The 16,197-nt window shown below is 36.6% G+C and overlaps 2 protein-coding genes across 6 annotated transcripts in view; both read right to left on the minus strand.

Annotated features, from left to right (window-relative positions):
• Nucleotides 1–77: 77 nt before the first annotated feature.
• On the minus strand, nt 78–3,898 carry LOC149422040 (coenzyme Q-binding protein COQ10 homolog B, mitochondrial). Its single transcript, XM_089634253.1, has 3 exons — nt 3,746–3,898; nt 3,535–3,660; nt 78–1,803 (listed from the first exon to the last, which is right to left on the minus strand). Exons 1-3 carry the CDS (start codon nt 3,826–3,828, stop codon nt 1,341–1,343), a joined length of 672 nt encoding a protein of 223 aa, XP_089490379.1. The 5' UTR covers nt 3,829–3,898; the 3' UTR covers nt 78–1,340.
• A 3,279-nt stretch (nt 3,899–7,177) lies between these two features.
• Sarm (sterile alpha and armadillo motif) overlaps nt 7,178–16,197 on the minus strand; it is a 197,003-nt gene continuing 187,983 nt past the window's right edge. For all 5 annotated transcript variants that reach the window (XM_089634256.1, XM_089634257.1, XM_089634255.1 and 2 more), the window contains 5 exons: nt 14,075–14,311; nt 12,045–13,889; nt 11,746–11,912; nt 9,079–9,303; nt 7,178–8,565 (listed from right to left, as the gene is read on the minus strand). In XM_089634256.1, coding sequence (XP_089490382.1) covers nt 9,117–9,303; nt 11,746–11,912; nt 12,045–13,889; nt 14,075–14,311 — 2,436 coding nt within the window. In that variant the 3' untranslated portion in view covers nt 7,178–8,565; nt 9,079–9,116. The remainder of the gene's footprint in view (nt 8,566–9,078; nt 9,304–11,745; nt 11,913–12,044; nt 13,890–14,074; nt 14,312–16,197) is intronic.

Below are 16,197 nucleotides of genomic sequence, written 5' to 3' on the forward strand. Positions count from 1 at the left end.
AAAAACATAATGGCGGTTTCAGGTATCTTCATTAAATATGCTCTGTTTTAATATACTATACAAAATATAATATCAAGAGTTATAATTTATACTTGTGACTTTGATTATGACAAATTACATTGGCCTTTTTTAAAAGGATTTTCGAGTACCACATACATGCTTAATTATGGTTTCTGTAAATGTTTCCTTAATTTATTTCTTGTAAAAGTTTCAACATTTTTACAAAAAAAGGTGGTTCAATATTTGTTTTGAGAAGGATAGATAAAAATATGTTTTTATACAAATTTTCAAGAACAAAACAACTTAATTATGATATCATTTTGCTAATGGAATAGCGATGGGTGATGACTCATTTTATTAAGAGCGAGAGCCGCGGTACCAGTTCAATATTTTCATACGGCCTAAAGAGTCGACTCTATTGAACGGGAGCTGTGAGCTCAAGAGTATGAGCACTGACAATACTGTGCTCGCCCGATACTGCTCCCAGCGTAAGCGTATGAATGATTATGACTCTTGGTACAGGTATGCCGCCTCGTACAACGAGATAATAAGATGTAAGTACCTAGTAAATTCGTGAAGGTACATATGTCCAAGTGCAGATGTCGGACTGCCTCCGAGTATGTAATAAAAAGTAATACTTAGATAATTTTAATGGCGCTATTTTTCTAAAATATCTCTTGATAAAAAGAGTAACCGTCCAATTGAGCCGTGGCACGGTTTACCGGGAGTCGTACAAATACGGCCCGTCAAAAAGAGCTAGCTGAATTGTGCACCTCATCACTATTATGGAAGTTCTTAGTTAGGACGTGTTGTTTCGGAACAATTCATCAAATTTCAACATTCATTATCGGGTTCTGTGAAAGTTCTATTCAAGTTCTGTTATTATATCATTAGAGGCTAGTTGTTTGACAGAACTGATTTAATAACAGAACTTGAAAAAATCTTTCACAGAACTTGAAAATTAACTTTGAAATTTGAAGAATTGTTCAATTTTTTCGAAACAACCCGTCCTAAGTAATGCATTAATGTGAATTATGTTTATGAATAGTTAGATAGAACAATAAATTCACCAAAAGCGATAAATTATTATTTACACATATTTGGCTAATTTATATAGTGCCGTTTTTGTGAAAAATCACCTCAAGGGCGCTACATGAATACAATTATTTAACAAAGATCACACTGACACATTATTTATAACCATTTAATGGCCGCATAAACTGTCTAAATCGTAATATTAAAGAGGTTTATTTACATGGCGAATAATAATTAGAATAAAAAATAATAATTATTATAAAAAAGTTTATCTAACAATTCGCTTGGTCTAGTAAATTCAACTGTCAACTTTTGATGGGGTTCCTTATTTCTATTATCTGCATTGGTATGGTGGCTTTGCCGAATCTTCGAGCAGCTTCAGTGATGAAGGCTCCTTCCATTTGCAGCAAAACCTGGTCGAAGAAGAGGTTTGCCAGGTTGGAATGAAACAACGATCGGAATTCAAAGGCAACATGGAAGTCGATGACGCATGAAGTAGGATGTGCCCGTAGGCCCGGGCTGAAGCGCCAGACTGTCAGCAGGTGGTTGAAGAGTCGTCCCTCGGTGCACTCGGCTCTCACCAAGTGTGGGTTCACAAGGGTTACGTGGGATGTGTACCGTTCATTTATCGGGGGGAAACCAATCACAAGGTCGGCCTTCAGCATGGTCGGCTTTCTGTATGCGACTAGTGATTTCTTGCACCACGGCACGAATTTACAGTAATTTTCTACATCTGACACCACATTGAACATTTGCTCCATGGAATATCTGAAAATTATACATTTAGTTAGTAAATATAAACGAGTAAAATGTTGGTAGATCTATTGTGAACTTTCTTTCTGTTGCATGCGTTACTTAATATGAAGAGAGGTTACAACAGAGATACTCAATGTCAGAGCAGTTTAAGAATATTGTCTACTTTGATAATGTTTAAAGGAAGGACATTATTATGGGCAGTATTATTAATCGTTTTTACAATGTTTTAAATTGATTAAAATGTAAATAATACAGATAAATAAACACCGCTAGTGGATTTATAATGATAAGCTTAAAGGGCAATGCAAAATTATAAAGATTGATAATGATGAGTCTTAAATTAATATCACATGAATATGACATCGAAAAATCAACTGTCTTTCATTATTTATTTATTTATTTCACATATACGGCACAACATGTGCCATTCACATACTAATTTACAGAGAATAGTACAGCAACATAAGGAATGCAACAATATAAATGTAAGTATAATGGTATAATCAGTAAATAGTAAGTAAGGTTAAAAGTATGAAAAAAAGAGATATAAATATAATATAAGTAGCAATCTGTAGTATAGTAATAAGTCAAAGTAAGAAATTATATGTAATAATATACAATAAAGTAGTATAAGGAAGAATGAAGTGCTTATAAAATGTCTAAAAGGCATTAAGAGTTTGTAAAAATAAAATAAAAGATATTAGAAGGGTATATATTATTAGAAAATGAAAGGAATAAAATATAGACTATTATAATATGAAAAGGAAACAAAAGTAATAAATGGGAGAATCGCGTGTATAATAATAATGTGCGACACTGCTTGACAGTCCGATAAAGTTTTACATAGTACCTATGATGACTATGATATATAATGCACTGATATCAGCTTCTACCTATCGAGTACTAGTAGTTTTAAATATAATAATCTGATCACGCCTGATTGGGCGGTTAAAACCCGCTTAGGGGGAGGCACGCCTGGCGAGGGATGGTAAAACCCACTTAGGGGGAGGCACAACTGATGGGGTGGTTAAAACCCGCTTAGATGCTCCTAACTCAAAAGTTGATTGCCTGGAGTTGGTAAACAAAATAAATGTCCACGCACCGCTTTGATACAGCAGACAGAAAACCCTTTTCTATATTGAGAAATGCAATACCAACTCCAATCAAAACGAATTTATTAACAGAACCTGCAATTGGTACAAAAAAACTTATAGACATACATGCTGACATATTCACTGCTAGTTACCATCGTTACAGAATTTCATTGTATCACATTTTCGGTATGAATAGCAGAAAATCATGATGATTAAATTCATTGTACCTTACTTTATCTTTAAATTGCTAATTTATTATTTTTTTTAATTTCATTTGCGCGGTGACATTCCCTCTTCCGTTTCCTCCCCCATCCCGCTACAACGCCAAAACCTGTTTTCCACTCTATCCGTCCTGTATATTTATACACACATATATTCTTGTATAAAGCATTATATAGGTATATTACATTGGTTCTACATCCATTTTTATATATTTTTTATACTTGTTACTTAGTTCGACTTTTAAATTTGTTACTAAGTTCTGCTTTTCATATTTTAGTCTACATTCACTAAATACTTAGTTGTATATTACCAATTCAACCATCTGTGAATATTTATAATTGGACTGTTTCTTTTCCATCCTCCTTTGTATATTAAATTAATATTATGACTGTTTATGTTACTTAAAATAAATATGTAAATTACTCACCCAACCAATTTTCTGCCATTATGTTCCTTCTTTCTACTGGTGTTTCTAGCCAAGTTGAAAATTGTTCTCTTTTGCGCATTATTAACGTTTTGGTTGACTGAACACGAGCATGTCAAGGGAGTTTTTCTGAAACATCTATTTTTATAAACTTTGAACCTTGAAACATTTCACGGTCCTATACAAATATTGAATTAAATACATAAATACTCACGAAGATGAATTGGTAAATTTAGATCCTGTTGTTAACAATAGTCTTCCTAATTTGAGGTAATTATTTGACACGGTCCACGACATTTCTAATTAATGTTTCAACCCGATTTGTAATAGAGATCGTAACATAACATGCGAACTGTCAAGGTGTCAAATTGTGTCACATTTCCAGAGAGTGTTGCCAGTCGACAGATACAAAAACCGAAGTCAAAACTGCCATGTAGGAAAAAACTATTTTATTGCTTTGCCAAGGAAATTGTGAGTAGAGACTTTTACAAATAATATTCCTGTGTCCTGAACTCAAAATAATAGATTGTAGTGAGTGTAATTTCATATTTGCTTATGATCGATCCTTATAAATTCTTTGTTTTGCTTACTGGATGTAAAAATATTATGCTACCTTAATGTTGTACCCCTTTACAAAGGGCGATTTTAGTTGATCAAGTTTGTTTTGAATGACACTTGAAAGCTAGTCGACAGGTGTGAACAGCCTTTCAACGGAGTTGATCAATTTTTTAGTTGAGCGACGAAAGTTGAAAGCACATCTACTTTTGTTGTTGAAGTATGAGTCATCGTTCGATTTTCTTACTGAATCGAACCGTGTGAACATACGTTTCAAGTCACATAATTATTTTTTATCTTCATAACAAATTTTATGGTATCAACTATTGCAACGAACACTTCTTTTATAAGCAATTATATCCTATTTTTGGAACTTTGTATGAGCTAGAGTTGAAAAAGAATCCCCTGGTGCCAGGTATATTAGCGTAATTTGTAACTTATTTTTTCTGGGACAGCCGCGCGCATAACTGTGTCCTGTTTTTGGATTTTTTCTTGAATTTTAGAAAACAGCACATCAAATTGTTCTTCCAAAATTCGCAAACGATTGCGATAACCTTCGGTATCTTCTAACGCCATCTCTCAATATAGTGTTAGAAGCACCCAATTCGTTTCTCCTTATAATCCATTTTCTGGCCCACATACGAAGTTTTTTGCGCTATTTCATATTTTAAAGTTCGTTCCGTAAAATGTCCGAAATCATAGGGACGCATGCAGTGATAACTTCACTTGACGCCATTTTGATTAACAATATCGGTTCGAGTTGAATTGAAACGTCTATCTTGTTCAATTTTTGTCGTTCAATGAAAGTCGTTCAACTAAAATCGCTCTGTGTGAACGGGTCAATAAGGAGTTTTTATTTTTGCAACACCGTAGCTGGCCTGGCCGAGAATGGTTTATTTATGGCAATGGTATTTATGGACCTGGCCACACCAAATGTATATGTCAGAAAAGCATGGCGTGAGTGGTTTATTTATGAGAATGTCTAAATAAAAATAATGAATAATCTGGTTTGACAAATCTGTTTGGTTTTACTGTTTCGAGTGTTAGTTTATATAAATTGTTTATTTTGATGGATGTTTTTACTTAATCGAACATCAATTATTCAAGGTTACGGAGTTCTTATTTTTGCTTTCATTATTTCATTATTATGCTTTTATCATATATTATACATAATAATTGCTAATGGTGGTATTTTAACTTATTGTAGATATCGGTAACAATGGATTACTATTCAACATTGGAGTGTGACGAAAACAGTACTTTCGAGGAGATCAAGAGGAAATATCAAGAATTGGCTCTGAAATATCATCCTGACAAAGCGATGATAAATGACCAAGTAGACAGAAGTACTTTCCACTCAATAAATCAAGCTTGGATTATTCTAAAAGAACCAGAATCTAGACAGAAATATGACTTGGAACAGAAACGTTTGAGGTTATCGGAGCAGCCACCGATTTTTGCTTACCTTTCTGTTGAAGAACTAACTCTAGAAAAGGATTCTGAGGAGTATTCCTATCCATGTCGATGTGGTGGTGTTTATACAATATCTAAAAGTGATCTATTACCTCCAGAGTGTCTAGTCGGCTGCGATGAATGCTCTTTTTATATATTGATAACCGTTTTATGATACTCTCTAACTATGGTAAGTATACAGAAAATAGGGACACACTTTATACGCACTCAACTGCTCCCAACCGTCTGTAGCCAGTGAGACTATAGCATCCCCAATTGAGGTATGTTGTGAGGCTGAATGTAGCGGGGAGGGGAAGAGGAAGGTGGGAAATACCTGGCTATTCAGATCTGGTCACAATGGTGGTCTTGCACCAGGGTGATACTGAGAGTATGCACCATATCAGGGGTCACCAATTACTTTCATTAGGGGTCTGTTTTTTTTAAATACGTGACCGTCGCGGTCCGTAGATACAATATCAATGAACGAATAAAACAAATGGGTTTCGGATTATTATTTTATTAAATAATAAACAAATTTTATGAATAAAAAGAAGTTTAATGAGAAATGTGATTTTTTTTCCTTTGGACTATCCATCTGAAGTTTGGACTAAAGTTTGTGCAGGCTATTGTCATTAAACCTTGGAGATGTTCATCGGTAAGTCTGCTCCAGAATTTATTATTAATGAAGTCTATCTTGGAATTTTCCAAATTTGACAAACATACGTTGACCCAAACAAAGTGAGAAGTTTCAAGGCTATTTCTTTTAATTCTGGGTATTTATTACCACAAACAAATTTTATCCAAAAGTCTTGAGAAGAAACTTCCTGTTTTTGGAGTTTAATAAATGCATTTTCTTGAAAATTTATCATTTCTATCTGGAGAGCAGTTTTATTACTCCCGAAAATATTTGCAGCTTCATTGCTCAAAGTTACATAATACAAAGTATTTTGTATTGTTAACACAAGGTCCGCACAAAATAGGTCGGCGGTCCGGATCCGGACCGCGGTCTGCCATTTGGTGACCCCTGCACTATATAGTACACTCTGGAACATGCCGCAAATATACTATATATAATTTTAAATGAGTAACACAAATTTATCAAAAGTAAGTATTTCAATTTCCGGATATGGAAAATAATGCATTTTAATAGTTATTTCGTTAAAATTAATATCATTTGTTCACTTAGCGGCCATTGTTATTGATGCTAAAGTTTTAAGGTATTTTTTTTATCCTCCCATTTAAGTCAAAATATGAAATTTTGATCCTAAAATCAGGTTCTTAGTTTGAGGTTTAATTAAGATATAAATAAAAAATTTGGCTAAAAAAAACTATTTTAATATTATAATGTCAAAATTATGGCATGAAGAAACGAAATAGCTAGAAAAATGCATTATTTTCCATTTTTGAAATACTAACTTCTCATTATTATCTAAACTGATAATAAAATGTGCGTATTAAGCGTGTCCCTATTTTCTGTATAATTTGCCTTCATTATTATTTACGCAGGGCTGATTTAAATGTAAATGTGATTTATATGTAAATTAATTTTGAAGTGCGCATACAATAATTTTAGATGTTCTTCATTTGTACATAGTAGGAAAAAAGTCATTTTAAGGGAAGGAATTAAAAACAGTATACATACTTTTAAGTTTCTTTTTATTTTCCATTTCATAATTAAATATGAAATTAATTGTATATTGTAATGTGTGTAAGAATATATCATAATTTACTAATAAAATATTTTTAAATAATACTATTCTAGAGTCTACAGATAAAATAATATTCAAAATGTTTCTAAAAAATATTCATAAATATAATGCTGCTGATTAAATCAGTAAGGCAAATGTATTTATAATAAATAAAATAGCTGCAGGGAGCTGCCATTAGCTTTTGTCAAGTTGTCATGTTCTCTCAGAATGATGTCATAAATTAACAGATCACAAGTCTAACCATATAAAATACAATATGTCATTGGGCCGGCCCAGCGTAATATAATGTAACGTAATGGTAGCAGCAGATAGTGCGGGTTTCGTAACAAACGTCTCGTATTTGGAATGGAGGGAATATATATTCATATTGTACTGTCCTGCATCCATATTGTACTGTCCTGCATCACGATTGTCTCCTTTCAAATCTCATTTAAATTCATCCCAACACAACATTCATCATTTACACAAAATCCAATAATAAACTAAAATAGACTATAAATGGTAACGCGCTGTGGATCCAAGTCCATTCAAACACTTTTGTTTAAAACACACAAAAGTATAAAATTACTTTTTCCTTCTTTACTTTTGAACAAAACAACATGGAGACTGTATTTATAAAATACCTTCACCCACAAATTTCAACAACTGTTTCCGTAACTATCCTCGTACTAGCGTTTCGGGAATTTGTATACAAAATCAAAGACAAATAAATATCAACAATTCATCGACCAACTACCATACTAAAACGAATAGCAATCGGTTACAGGAATAACATTATTTTCTCAAGACGAGCGATCGGACTTTGTGAACGCAGCGGTCCATGAAGTTCTTCTTCCTCTTGGTTCCTCCCGGAGAATCCGGCTGCAGAGAGAGCATGGAGGACTGTCGAGGAGCGGCCTGGAGCAGGCCTTCGCAGCTCTGGGCGCGCCGGGGCGGCTCCGACTGCTCCGAAGAGTCTTCATCCAGACGATCCAGTTCATCTTCACAGCTGCGTGTCAACTCCAATGGGTGTTCACTTCCAATGTCTCTTTCGGGACTGTTCTCATTGGTGATAGTATCGCCGATTGATTTCTCGTCTGAGTCAAGAATGTTATCGTAACTTCGTGACTTGGGGTTGGGAGAGTGCGTGGTGGCGTGGGGGTGTGATGCGAGTGTTTCCGAGGCCAGGCAGGGCGGCTGGGGTGGTGAGGGGGGTGAGGAGGGGTGCGAGCGGTCCAGTGAGCGTGCGCGAGGAGCGGGCCGCGGCGCACGAGGCAGGGAGGGGGGGGTGCCCCCCGTCCGAGCCCACCACTTAGATGGACTTGATGACTTTCGCAACCTACAACAAATAATTATTTCTGTTAGCCACAATATTAGAGAAAATCAACTGAAAACATATAGTTAATTGTTACTTTTTTTTATTTATTATCAAAAGGTTTTAAATGTAATCCATTTGAATTTGAACTCTTTACTTAGCAAATTTTGCTCACAATTTTTCTTTCCCGTCCGTTTGTTTTTACTTTTACTGTATAACCACTTGACCAATGGGTGCTCGGTTTTTGATTTGGCCATTTAATTTAATTAATATCATTCTTCGAAACATTAATGTGGAAACATATGAACACTGTTTACTGCGGTTTAAATCCAATGAATCCAACTAGATTTCCCATATTTTTAGGTTATATAAATTTGTGGTGTATTTAGGTGTTTTTGCAAACTTGACATAATATGCTACAAATCATTTGAGTGGTGTGCTTCTAGAGTGATGAATGCATGTTATCATCAAGCTTTGATTGATGTCACACCCATCCTGTCTCTATATTAATTAAGCAGCTCTATGTACTGTACATACCTTGGCAATATGGCCGCCTGAGCCTGAGGGCCATCTAGTCAATCTCGCGGCCCGGTGGCAGTGTCCTTGTCGCTACCCTTGCCGCTGTCTGAGCTGTGCATGCGCTGGTAGGACGGGGGCGCTCGGGTCAGCGGGGCGGGCGTGGGTGGGGCTCCACTGCCTGTCTCCTTGGGGCCCAGGGGGCCTCGACTCATCATACCCTCCTTCAACTCTCCTCGCATGAATCTGAAGATGAAAAAAAAGGAATTGTTAATCATGACAATTAGAACCAAATTGGCTGTACTTAACGTTTTTAAAAAATTTAATAAATTTTTTGTGTTAATACATTATTTATTATAGTTTAATCATTGACGTGAAAATGTATTTAGCCCTGCGTTACTTAAAACTCATGAACTTTGACTTCTCATAGGAGGTAGGTACTTTATTAACTGTTTATCTACAACCTCATTTTGTTTATTTTTATAAATAACTATTTTTTTGCTATAATTAATAATATTTGGCTAATTCATATAGCACCGTTTTTGTGAAAAATCACCTCAAGGGCGCTGTATATATTGCATTTTAATTAACTAGTGTAGACCCGTGAAAAATCAAGCGATACTCTGATTTCGTGACAAATCAGTTCTAATTTTGACAATTAAAATTGTGTTAAAATATTATATTATGGGTAGGTACTTTATCGCTTATCTGAATTCTTTAAACAAACAGTTACGATTTTGAAAAATCCAATTGAATATTAAGCAAATCTGACTTCTAGAGTCCATTGACAGACCGCAAACGAAATTAGTATTTTTGAAAGGTAAATTATGTGGGAAAAAATATAATTTCAATGAATCTGAAGGGTTACAATGACATGTCAAATAATTGTAAGGGCATTGACACTTCACTCAATCCTCTCTTATTGCAACCGCATAACACATAAATGATTTATGCCAAATCAGCTAAATCCATAGACATATGAATATTAGTAGACCTGCCCTAAGTGATTAAAAGCGTATTATCCCCACTCCCCATACCGGTTCCATTGAGCCGGCTGGGCTCGCGTATGGCCTCAAATGAAATTTGAAAACGTGACGTCATCATTCTTGTGCGAACTATGGTCGAGGCATCATCGGTTCATTTTACGAAATAACACGGCAAAATGTTGACTTGTACTATGAAAACTTGTAAAAATAGATGTGAAAAAGAGAATAAACCCAATTGTCGTATTACATTCCATATATAAGCATTATTTTACTTTATTTTAAGCATATTCACATCGTATAATATGAATCAGTTGTTACTATCACATCGAGAAACGTCTGGACGCGAAACACAAAGCTGATTGGTTGCTGGGAAGTAAATTATGAACATTTATAAAAGTGTCTTAACTAAATACTCTGAAACTAACTACGACTCTGCAAACAGAAGAAATTTACTTTGACGAATTTGGACTTCGCAAATTAGTTCATAACGTGGCGAGTAATTTGCGCTCCCATGTAAAAATGTCTATTCATTTAAATGCAGATTTTACTTTTAAGAACTAAATGGTGATATTATAATGCGAGATGCCTATTTACTGTCAGATTGATTTATTGACGAATCACAGTCAGCTTAACCCCCTTCGTTCTCCAACAGTTGATTTTACCCCTCGCCATTATCTTCTCGTCTATTAATTCCTATGTCTGTGGCTAAATCAAAATGAATCATAACCGAAATGCAAAAATAGACAGTTTTCCAAAAATATTCTGACATTTCTTCTGGGAACACTAAATAATTATTAGTAGTAAAAAATGAAAAAAAAAAACAAACCAAATGAGTTTAAAATAATGTTTTGTTCAAGTAGACGTTGCCTTTTTTCAGGAGGAATGTATTTTGCCAATGAAAATTTGAGGTCAGCAAGTATTTTTTTAAATTTCTTTTATTATTTATAGTACTAGGAGAACTTGTACAGAACTTGTAACAAAACTTTTGTAGACCATATAGAAAAAGAATAGAATAAAAATATATAAATTTATTATTTTGCCAAGTTGTTAAGATTCATCCACGTGCAGGCCGCAGGGGGCATACACATTTATCAATTTATTTTTTCCAAGGGACTTTATTAGAAATTAGGTGTCTTCTCGATTACATCGGGTTCGGTTTATTGGAAAGTGTGGGGAGTTGGAAGGGGGGAAGTGCACACAACTCTAGAGTTTCCACTAAAGGTTGGCGCGGTGTAGAAGTGTAGAGGTAGAAGACGGACCAGGGAGCCTCAAGAGGGGAGGAACGATCCGGAAGGTGACCTTGCCCCCTCCCCCACAACATGTAACAGTATCGTGCGCAGTCATGCTACGTATCTACACAGGCAAGACAAACTTTACTATGCACACACCACAAACGCCACACACTCACTCCGAACAAACCACATACTGGAATTATGCGTAAATCCGACGAGACGCAGACACATGCACTGTTATTATTTTAATAATATTGCTTTGTTAAAAGCGACAATCCGTGACGTCAAAATAAAAAAGGCAGAATCATAGAACAGCGACACTATTTTACTTTGAATAAATATCTGGTAATTATTTATCTAAACGCCGCACTCTTAGGCATAGATTGTGGAAATTACACTTTGTTTCAGCAATTATTACAAGAAACAACTACTCATCATATTTGATTTAACATTTGCGCCAATTTAATAACCTTTCTAATTTATCCACGCAGGCGTCCTGGTAGTCGTGAATCCAGCGCACTCCGTTGAAGTGGCACACCTGCCTCATGTCCTCCGGCAGTTCCTCGGGTTCGGGCCATTGGAAGTTGTCGATGATGGGAATTATGTTGCATTGTGATTGTAAAGCTGCCACAATTTCCTGAGAAGACAAGTGAAAAACATTAGTCACATCAAAAATCTAAAATTTCAGCACAATTAATTATGTTATATTCTTTGTCATTTCAAATAACAATATTATTAGTTTGTACATGTCTAAGTATAAAAAACTTACTCTGTGCACCCAATCCTTGCATTCTCCATCATTGGTACACCGATCTAAAGCTTTTGGAGTCAGCACAAGCAGGAAGTGCTTGGCTTGTCGGATGCTCTGTAGCAGGTTGTTGTCGAACTTTCCGGCTTCTAGTCGTTCCACGTCGATGAACACGGAGAATCCTCTCAGCTGGAGATGGACCTTCAGTAAACTGGCGAGCTGCGAGCCATTGGAGCGGCGGTAGCTGACAAACACGTCCAGGGACTTGTCTAGGCTCTCCTCACTCATGCTGGATAGGGTGCTTTCACTTGCTCTGATAGAATTGAGTATTCTGAGCCTGTGAATGCTGTTGGTGATGCAGCACTCTGTCTCCAGCTGTTCGTCGCTAAGTTCCCTGATGCATTCTTTGTCAACTCCAGCATTGAGCATGGAATATGTGTATATGCTGTACTCCGGACCGATGAACTGTAGGAATGTGTTTAAGTTGCCCGCATCTCTTGAACTATAATCTGCCATTTTCTTAAGGTTTTGGAGCTCTCTTGTGAATCTTCGTCTCTTGATGCCATTTGTTAAACCAATATCTTCTTTCAAGTTGTCTTCTGTTAGCTGCAGTAAGAGATCTCCGTCCACTCTGCTCTCCACAAAGTTGTTTGCGCATTCGCTGAAGCCGATCTGTTTCACCCATTCCCTGACGTCTTCTGAAGACCACAGAGGGACTTGCTGGGACAGCTTGTGAGGGATCTCTTCACCTATGAGGCGAAGAGCTTGGGCGGCATACTTGGAGGCGACGGCGTTGGGACAGCTAGCTACCTGCTTCAGGGGTTCGATAGCCCCAATTTCTCTGAATATTTCTGTGTTTCCCTGTTGTTTCTTGATACCGGCTTCCATACAAAAGTGGAAGGCAGCCAGATTTCGGGCCTCCTCTCGTTTTGAACTTAACACGGGCACCAATCTTTGCAGCCAGTTTTTACTTTGACCGTGAGCGTGAGCTAGATTGGATCTTGCAAATTCAAAGGGATTGTGTGATAAGACAAAGGGTTCTACTAAATCTAATGTTCCAGATTTTAGCACCGCAGCTTCTATTTCGGTGTTGGCTACTAGAACAGCGATCGCTAAGCAGGCATAGTACTTGATGTTATCATCATTGTGGAACGCTAATGGGAACAGCCACATGGGCACTTTCCTTTTGATCATAGCTTCTTGGTTCTCCGCACCTCCGTAAAGAGATAAGTTGGCGAGAGCTCTGGCACAGTGCCGCAATGTTTCTACGTCGTTTTTCCTACATTCAAACAGTACTGCGTCCAAACCCCCCAGTTTAATGACATCGCTGCAAGTTCCTTCACTGTGTTTGAACAGGTGCTCCAAAATACCAGTTCCTACTCTGGAATGGTCTACTGAATTGTTTTTGGTACAAACACAAGCCACATTTACAACCTTCTCCAGGCCATTGTCGACAACGTGGGCTCTATTTTCAGTTGTGAGGCATTGTTCGAGAAGTTGGGCCGAAGAGAATTGCAACTCTCCATTTTTAGTGATGCAGTTTGTCATAAGTAAATCTATTCCACCGCTATTCCTCAATGTGTTGCAAAGGGAGCATCCCAGTTCGTGTCCGTAGGTAGGCACTGCCCAGGCGCGTCTGATGATTTCATTAATTTTGTTAAGGTCTGCAGAAACTTTCTTTACTGATATGTCACCGCGTTTCAGTACTTTAACGAAAGCGTCCAGCCGTGAAGAATATTTAGCAATAGCTATCTCCACATCCTTGGGAGTGGACTGAGCGCATAAGCTGTCGAGGTCATCAAAAGTCATATTGGATAAGTCCTCTTCACTGGCCTTGATGGATCCGTTCATCAGCTGACTCAACTGCTGCAAATAATAAAAATATTACCATTAATACCATTCATGTTGGAAGAGTAGTAAAGATTGTTATTTATACAAGTGTTGTTTGAACACTTTAGTCAAATTCAAAGCAGATAAGATAATAAGTTGTCTTGTAGCCGTAACGACTATTTGAAGAGAGAGTAGATAAGGGAGATGTGATGTATGTTTACCTGGGATGCAGAGGAAATCATGCTGGACTTGGTGCTCATGTTCTTGGAGGTGATGGTCATGTTTGACTGGGCCGTGTGTTTCTCCTGGCTAAACATGCCGCTGCTGGTGACGGTCTGGCGTGCTTGCTGCTGCTGTGCCACACTGGCACTGGCCGCCTTCTGCTCGCTGCTGTACGAGTCTGTCTGCATCTTCACCTCCTGCTGGCTCACCTCGCCCGCCTTCAGCGTCCTCTGTTCCTGGGAACCAAATTTCTCAATGATTAGTCAAGTGTAACATTAAAAAAGTATCCAGGTTCACAAATCATATATGTACGAGGATTGCGTAACCATAGCGTCAAAAGCGCGTTGTGTAGGCAGTATCAGTTGTAGCCATGTTACAATACATCTAGTGACTGTTTGGGAACATTAGAAAACAGATAGTATAGAGGATTGCATGGAAACTGTCATCCATTACAGTCTAGACAGTAATTTTGATGTTGTATGTGTACCTACTGACCTTTAATTCCTTTTTGTATATTATTATTATGGTTATTGAATAAAGTTTGATTAATATTTCGTCAATGTAAATAATAAATATTGTAGATCTTGGAAACGCCGCGCCGAAAACTAAAATTCTAAATTTTCCATTGGGAATTTAATTAGGAAATTATGAACACTTTTCTCAGTAATTAAGCCCAACCTAGTGAAATATGTTTTTGAAATATTGTCTCAAAATCATCACTGAACCTATTTTGTTGAGTCGTCACTAAAGGCACGCACACACAGTCACGATATTCGTTTTACGTTCTGAAAACTTGCACTAGATTGGGATTATTACCGGCATGATGTCACAACGTAGTTTTAGATCCGGGTGCACTTTCCTCTTGTACGACATAGTTTGGAGTTTAGTGAAGTATTGGGTATTCAAGCTACAGCTTGAAATGAGCTGCAGCTTCGACTGGCTTAAATCTGACTGCCGGCTTGAACTGCTTTCGATGCTAAAGCTCCAGCTCGACTGAAGCTGTGAGCAGCCTCACACATCTGAGATGAGGCGAGTGGCTGACGGGAGATTTTAATAGAACACTGTTGACATTAAAGTAAGACTGCCGGCTGTTATTTTGCCGGGTGGGCCGTAAAAAAATACGATTGCATAAAAGTTAATCATGTGCGACTTTTTGACACAGGTTCGAAGTTCCGTAGACAGAGGCATATAATAATCCGGTACTAATTATAAATGAGGCAGTGGAAAAATGGTGTAACCTACAAAAACGTCGAGCTGAGATAAACGAATTTAATATGTGGATGTGAATTCGCAATGAAATCATTTATTTATTTATATAACTGCTTCTCTTTGATTAACCATATAATTTAAACCATTCATTTAGACATTTGTATGGGTTACGCCACTTCTACGCTAACCGCCTCAAATTTTGTGCTAGGTAGGTTCAGAACGGTTATAGGTACCTACCTACCAATGTAAATAAAAAAGTTGTATTTTCAATTTATGAAATAGCATTTCCAAATCTGAGATATTTTTCGGATGCATGTTTTTTATTTTCAAATCGGAAACAAGAGAAAATTAAAGTAAATATTTCAATTTAATATGAGTTGCTTATTAGAAAAATTCAATCAGATATCTCAGTTAATATTGGTACACCCGGTACTTGAATGTTTGGGAGTCCGCCAGTTCGGTTAGAGGGAAATCCTTCGTGCTTATTCTCATACTAGAATCATCGGGAAAATGAAATGAATGTAAGTGAATTGAAATAATTCGCTTCACGGAAGAAAATCTGAACATCGCGTGACTCACCCATTCCCCCAGTGGCGGGAGGGGAAATTAATCTTTTCTTATTTCTCCTGAGTGATAAAGAGTACATAATACAGGTATTGAGGACGTTACGCAATATTTAGGAAAAGTTTTTAAGGTTATTTGTTTTAATATTACGAACAGAATGATAACGCATTTCCGACTACCTCAATAACGTGAATAATTTTCAGTGTTCCTCATTCGTTCAGTTTCTTGTATTAAGTTTATCATAATTATATAAAAAAATATTTTAGAAAGATAAATTTTCGTAAGACAAAAGCTTGTGTTTATTATATTGTTGTTTTTGTTTTCATGTTAGTTGTATTTTTATTGGTTT

The sequence above is a fragment of the Hesperophylax consimilis genome, chromosome 8 (genome assembly GCF_061612785.1).
Source record: "Hesperophylax consimilis isolate HC1 chromosome 8, BYU_Hcon_1.0, whole genome shotgun sequence".
Lineage (NCBI taxonomy): Eukaryota > Metazoa > Arthropoda > Insecta > Trichoptera > Limnephilidae > Hesperophylax > Hesperophylax consimilis.

What these genes read in the sequence shown, in the direction of transcription:
- LOC149422040 (XM_089634253.1), bottom strand. Translation starts at nt 3,828, where the DNA reads ATGTCGTGGACCGTGTCAAATAATTACCTCAAATTAGGAAGACTATTG. An exon ending in AAATTTACCAATTCATCTTC is followed by an intron (nt 3,661 to 3,745) that starts GTGAGTATTTAT and finishes TAGATGTTTCAG; the next exon opens with AAAAACTCCCTTGACATGCT. An exon ending in AATGGCAGAAAATTGGTTGG is followed by an intron (nt 1,804 to 3,534) that starts GTGAGTAATTTA and finishes TATAATTTTCAG; the next exon opens with ATATTCCATGGAGCAAATGT.